General features: G+C 34.0%; 1 protein-coding gene across 2 annotated transcripts; it reads left to right on the top strand.

The window, feature by feature from the left end:
- The first annotated feature begins 696 nt into the window (after positions 1-696).
- On the top strand, positions 697-5,176 carry LOC145588682 (uncharacterized). Of its 2 annotated transcripts, none has more exons than XM_081645298.1 (9): positions 697-892; positions 1,285-1,369; positions 2,554-2,628; positions 2,731-2,767; positions 2,944-3,027; positions 3,150-3,210; positions 3,308-3,414; positions 3,677-3,742; positions 4,719-4,851. In XM_081645298.1, exons 1-9 carry the CDS (start codon positions 814-816, stop codon positions 4,743-4,745), a joined length of 621 nt encoding a protein of 206 aa, XP_081501424.1. In that variant the 5' UTR covers positions 697-813; the 3' UTR covers positions 4,746-4,851. The 2 variants fall into 2 exon arrangements, with proteins under 2 accessions (XP_081501424.1, XP_081501423.1); XM_081645297.1 differs by having other exon boundaries at positions 700-892; positions 4,805-5,176.
- Positions 5,177-5,570: the final 394 nt, after the last annotated feature.

The following is a 5,570-nucleotide window of genomic DNA, read 5'->3' as shown; positions in this document are numbered from 1 at the left end:
TATATTGTTTTAATGTAAGATACTTAAGCTTGCGTTATAAGTCAAAAGAGTAAATTTTTTTATTTTTTTTTAAAAAATATCTTAACCAATTTTCCAAAATAATTTTTATATAAAGTGCAAATTAGTTAAGATACAAGGATTTTATAATAAAAAATATTAAGCTTTCCTTACAAATTAAAATGACTGCTTTAAAGATTACAAGTTTATTTATAGATATAAAAATATTAAAAAAAAAAAAATTATCCTAAGGACACATCAGAAAATTATCCTATTGATTGATTATTAAAATATACTTTTCCTACTATATAACGGATGACTCGAGGCATCTTATGAGATAAACAATAGTTATACTTATACTACTACTACATGAGAAGGGTGTTAAACTGTCGCGTGAAGTGACGATAAGGGGAAGAAGACTAAGGGCCTGTTCTCTTCAGCTTAATTTCAGTTCAGTTCAGCTCAATCCAGTTCAGTTCAGTTCAGCTCAATCAAGTTCAGTTCAGTTTAGCTCCTAATTTTCTTTTCTTATAAACAATTCAGTTCAGCTCAGTTCAGTTCAGTTCAGTAAAGTAAATGAGAATAGACCCTAAGGATAGTCGGCGTAGAACAAGAGTTCCCGGGACGGTAAGATTAATTAAAAAAATAAAATAAAATATAGAGAGTATTTATAAAAGCCCTCTTCCGTCCTTGAAGGCTCTTATCATCTCAGTAAAAAGCTTGAGAAGAGAAGGAGGAGTAGAATTATAGCAGTGATATTTGTGTATCGTCTGCTTTATCTCTCTTTTTTACAAATTCTAATTTCTGGAATCAAGGATGCCTCGCGCTTCATCAAAAAAAACGGGCCAATCTAATTCTACCGCCGTTAACGCCTCCGTTGATCTATTTCGCTCCGGTACCTTTTTTCCTTTTTAGTCTCTCATCATTCTTCAATTTCGTACTCTTTATTATTCCCAATCGAGGTTTTTGTTTATTTTAATTTTTTTTTAAAAAATTTTAATCGATTGATTTCGAGTCTTACTTTCTGTGAATTTGGTGATCTTTTCTCTTGCTAATTCGTTCTTGATTGTATGATCGATTAGCAGTGGCTTTGAAAATCTTGTGTTAAAATCAACGCTAACATGCAATTGTTGACCTGGATTATAAAGATAAAGAAGAAAAGTAGAAAAGAGTAGCATTGTGGTGTTGATTAAATATAAGATCTTGTAATGAAGGAAGTTTGATTTGTTAATTACATGGGTTATAAGTATTCAATTAATACGGAGTATCTGATTTGATTATGTGCAGCTACAAATAAAGCTAGTTCAAAGGAGCTAGAAAGAATTGATCAATTGTTCTATACTTATGCCAATAAATCATCGGGTTTCATTGAGTAAGTGTTGTTTAATTTAATTTTTGTTTCCGGAGACAAACTTTGTGGGAGTGCCTGTGCTTTTGCCAGTCATTCTCGTCTATTCTTATCTAGATACCAGTTTAATTCTCATTTATACTTTTCACACTTGTATTATTAACACACTACAGCTACTACACAACTGTTTCTAATTATTCTGGATATTTTTTTGATTCATTAGCTATGAAGAATTTACATTTATTTGTTTTATTATACCATCATAAGTAATTTTTTTTTAAAAAAACTGAAAATATATGAGCATCCTATAATTCCTATATAAGAACTATGAAATGATCATATTCAAAAATAGTGAACTACTAAACAAATGTAATTTAATTTGGAGTGGGCCGTTCAAATTTTTTTATGCTATGTTTACCATCCCATAAGCTCCGGTTTGGTTTGATGTAAAATATTTTCATGGAAAATGATTTTCCCATCCTTTTCCATTTTCCTTTGTTTGGTTTGTGAAGAGGTGGAAAATAAATTTCCTGACGGTGGAAAAATGCATTCTTGCCCTATGTTTGGATAACAATAGTGAAGGGAAAGGGAGGTGGGGGGGGGGGGGGGGGGGGAAGGTGAACTTTCATTTTGTTGGAGGGATTTGGTTTATTAAAAAAGGGAAACAAAGTGGATCCTCCTAATTCCCTCCCTTTTCTTCCTTGCATTAGGTATCCAAATAGATAATGTATCCTTTTCTTTCTTTTCTTTTCTCCTCCTTTCCCTCCATTTTTCTCTATCCATACATAGTATTAATGATGGAAAACATTTTCCCACATTTTCCTCCCTCCTCCTTAACTTCTTTTTACTTTCTTCCCATCTACCCCCACTTGCACTACTATTTGTAATTACTCTATAATCTTTTTTGTAAGGAACCAAACAAAGGAAAAGTAATTTGCAATTTGAAAAAATTTTACATCAAACTAAACAAGGCCTAAGTTTTTTTTTTCCTGTCTCCATTGTTACTCTGGTTGATAGCCTTCCTTTCAAAGTTGCAAATAACCATTTGACAACTGTAAACTTTTTTTTAAAAAAATATTTTTATTGAGGTTTTACTGTTCAAGCACTTCCTTTACTCCCAACTTTTTCTCGTCTTCATTTCCGTGGTTTCCTCCTTATGAATATCAACGAGACTGTTTTTCACCCATGATTTGTCAATTGTAACTCAGTCCAGAAGGTATAGAGGCATTGTGTTCAGACATGGAAGTGGATCATACAGATGTCAGAGTACTGATGCTTGCCTGGTAAGATTGGCAAATGCAATCATTTTTCCAGGCACTTGTATTTAAATTGTGATACTTTTAGCCTGTCTTGAATATTAATTGTTTGCTTGCTCCTTGTTTCAGGAAAATGAATGCTGAGAAACAGGGTTACTTCACTTTGGTAAGCAAAAGTGTTAAGTTGTCTTTAATGAAGGATACTTAAACAGACAACTCTGTATACTACTTGTCTGCTGTTGTTGGCAAACATTTATCATGGACCATAACTAATTATATTGGGCAAGCCAAGCTTGATATGCTTTATGTGCTCCTTAAAGTTGAAAGCAATGTTTCCTGCAGGAAGAGTGGCGGAGAGGCCTTAAAGCTCTGAGGGTTGATACGATTGCAAAATTAAAGAAGACACTCCCTGAGCTTGAGAAAGAGGTATGTTTATCTTTGATTCTCCTTTCACACCAACTGTGCAAACAAGAGGGGGGAGGTAGAGAAGTGAGATATTGCTATTGTCTTGTGGACTTATGCTCACTGTTTACCCTCTTTTTCAAAAGGTTAGAAGGATGTCAAATTTTGTGGACTTCTATCAGTACGCATTCCATTATTGTCTTACAGGTATGCTGCTTTCATGTCATGTGATAGCCTTTCAAATGTGGGAAGTTGATAATATAGTGTTTTGTCGATTATATAGTCTCTATTTTCTGCTTTGCAGAGGAGAAGCAGAAGAGTATAGATATTGAAAGCATCTGTCAACTGTTGGATCTTGTATTAGGATCCCAATTTCGAGCCCAAGTTGACTATTTCATCGAATATTTGAAAGTAAGCAGTTGAACTGAACATGTGGTTTTGAATACTATGTAAAGCTGCTTTTACAATGTTCACTCAAATAGGTAAATAAGGCAGTGGTTGTTGAATTTGCGGAGTCATAATATTTTCTTTATATGGAGCTTATCTGATTTAAGTTATACCATTTGACGTATATTTTAAGAAAAACAACCAAAGGTCTGGATCCTCACTTTTTATTCTGCTGTAATAATGAGAGAAGAAAAGGATTAATATTTTGATTGTGTGTGTGCTTCAGGATCAGACTGATTACAAGGTCATAAACATGGACCAGTGGATGGGATTTTACCGGTTCTGCAATGAGGTATGGTGATATTGGTCCTGCATTTGAGTCCAATAATCCTTAAATCTGGTCAACGTTGAGTTGGTTTTTTTTTTTGTAGATTGGATTTTCATTGTTTTATTGGTAAAATTTTCACCTGACCCTTGATCTGAAATGTAATGACTCTGTGCCTGCTTCAATAAGTAAGTTAAGTGAACAACTTATTAGCTGTTTTAATTTATCCATTATAAATTAGAGTCTAAGAATACTGATATTTTAAACTACAGTTGAAAAATGGACGCGCTGACATGTTGCCTTTTTTAGCTCCTGCCATGCCTCATGCAATGAAATTAATTTGAAATTTACGATGTCTATATGATAATAATGCTTCGGTTAAAAATGGAGCCCAATATACGTGATTTTTTTGAATGGATTGCATTCCATGATACGTAGGGAGAAGTGAGTCACAACCTAAATGCTGTATTGACTTTTCTTTTTAAAACTTTATACATGGTAAAATTATGTTTTTCTTCTCCCAGAAAGAACCTCATTTCTGCATTGCATAGGTTGCTTTGTCCTTTAAGAATCTACTTCACTGTGGTTCTTTTGCCGAAATATGGATTTATATAGTTTATCGAAAAGCAGCAAGAAAATTAATAATGAAGTTCTATTTTTAATCTTCTCTTACTGATATTAGTGCTGATATAGTTAATGATGTTGTTCTTACTACCAATTGGATTGTGTAGTGCTATAATTGAGTTTGTAGAAATTCCAAAATTTTGTAATTACACTTTTCTGCTGAGCTCCCTAAATTTTAATTCCTCTAGCCTTGGGTTGGGTGATTTGGTCTGGCAACTTGCTACCTTTTCACCTATTGGTGAGAGTGAGTCGAGTGTGCATGTTAAATATATTCCCGTCATCATGTGTTGGAATCTCTCTAATCTTGTGCCTAGTTTTGATTTATGCATTAAATTTCTTGCATTGTCGTCCTGGATGATTTTGAAAATTTAAGTGCCAGATGCAATTTTTGCCGCTGCTTTTATGAGCATTCGTTATGGAGAGATTCTTTATCAGAAGGTCTTATGTTCTCTGATATTTTATCAGATAAGTTTCCCAGACTTCAGCAATTATGATCCAGACCTTGCTTGGCCTTTGATCCTGGACAACTTTGTTGATTGGATGAAAGCAAAGCAAACCTAAATCAATGTCTTTCATCAAATGTCACTGCTGTCAGAGTCAACTGTTATCCTCTCATGGAGGTATCCTGAGTCAACTGTGGTAGTTGGTAAAAATTCTTGATCTTATACTTGTATGTGGAGTTGCTGGAAGTCGTTATGGTACCATTTTTAGACCACAGTAATAGATGGATTATCATTGTTCCATTTGTTAACCAACTCATGTGAAGTATTTGCTGAATAATTTTTACTCGGTAGTTATTTCATTTATAGTGCTTTGCTTCTTAATTATACGTTTCAATCCCATTTTTTTTAATAAAGTTGTTATTAAGGTGATGTCCACTGCGCTGGACTCTGGTCGTTGCAGTTTGTATTGTCTTTACATAATTGCATGTGGAAATACTAATCTTGATACATAATTATGGGTTGAAAGCATTACTCTTCCACTTGATGCATGCTACAACAGTGCTACCCTCCTCCTTAGAGTCCTCCCAGAATATTTTGACAACAGTGCTACCCTCCTCCCAGGCCTTTAGGTAGATGTTGGATCTCTAAAACTACTACTGTAGTTTGTTGCTATTTGCTACTGGTACTGGTGGTAGGAGAAGCCAATATTAAAGGTGGAGAAACAAGAAAGTGTCACCAATTTTGTTCTGCAATTATTATCATTAATAGTTTTGGAAGGCAGCGATGAT

Source organism: Chenopodium album, chromosome 17 (assembly GCF_948465745.1).
Source record: "Chenopodium album chromosome 17, dcCheAlbu1.1, whole genome shotgun sequence".
Lineage (NCBI taxonomy): Eukaryota > Viridiplantae > Streptophyta > Magnoliopsida > Caryophyllales > Amaranthaceae > Chenopodium > Chenopodium album.
This window is presented reverse-complemented; position numbering and strand designations above follow the sequence as displayed.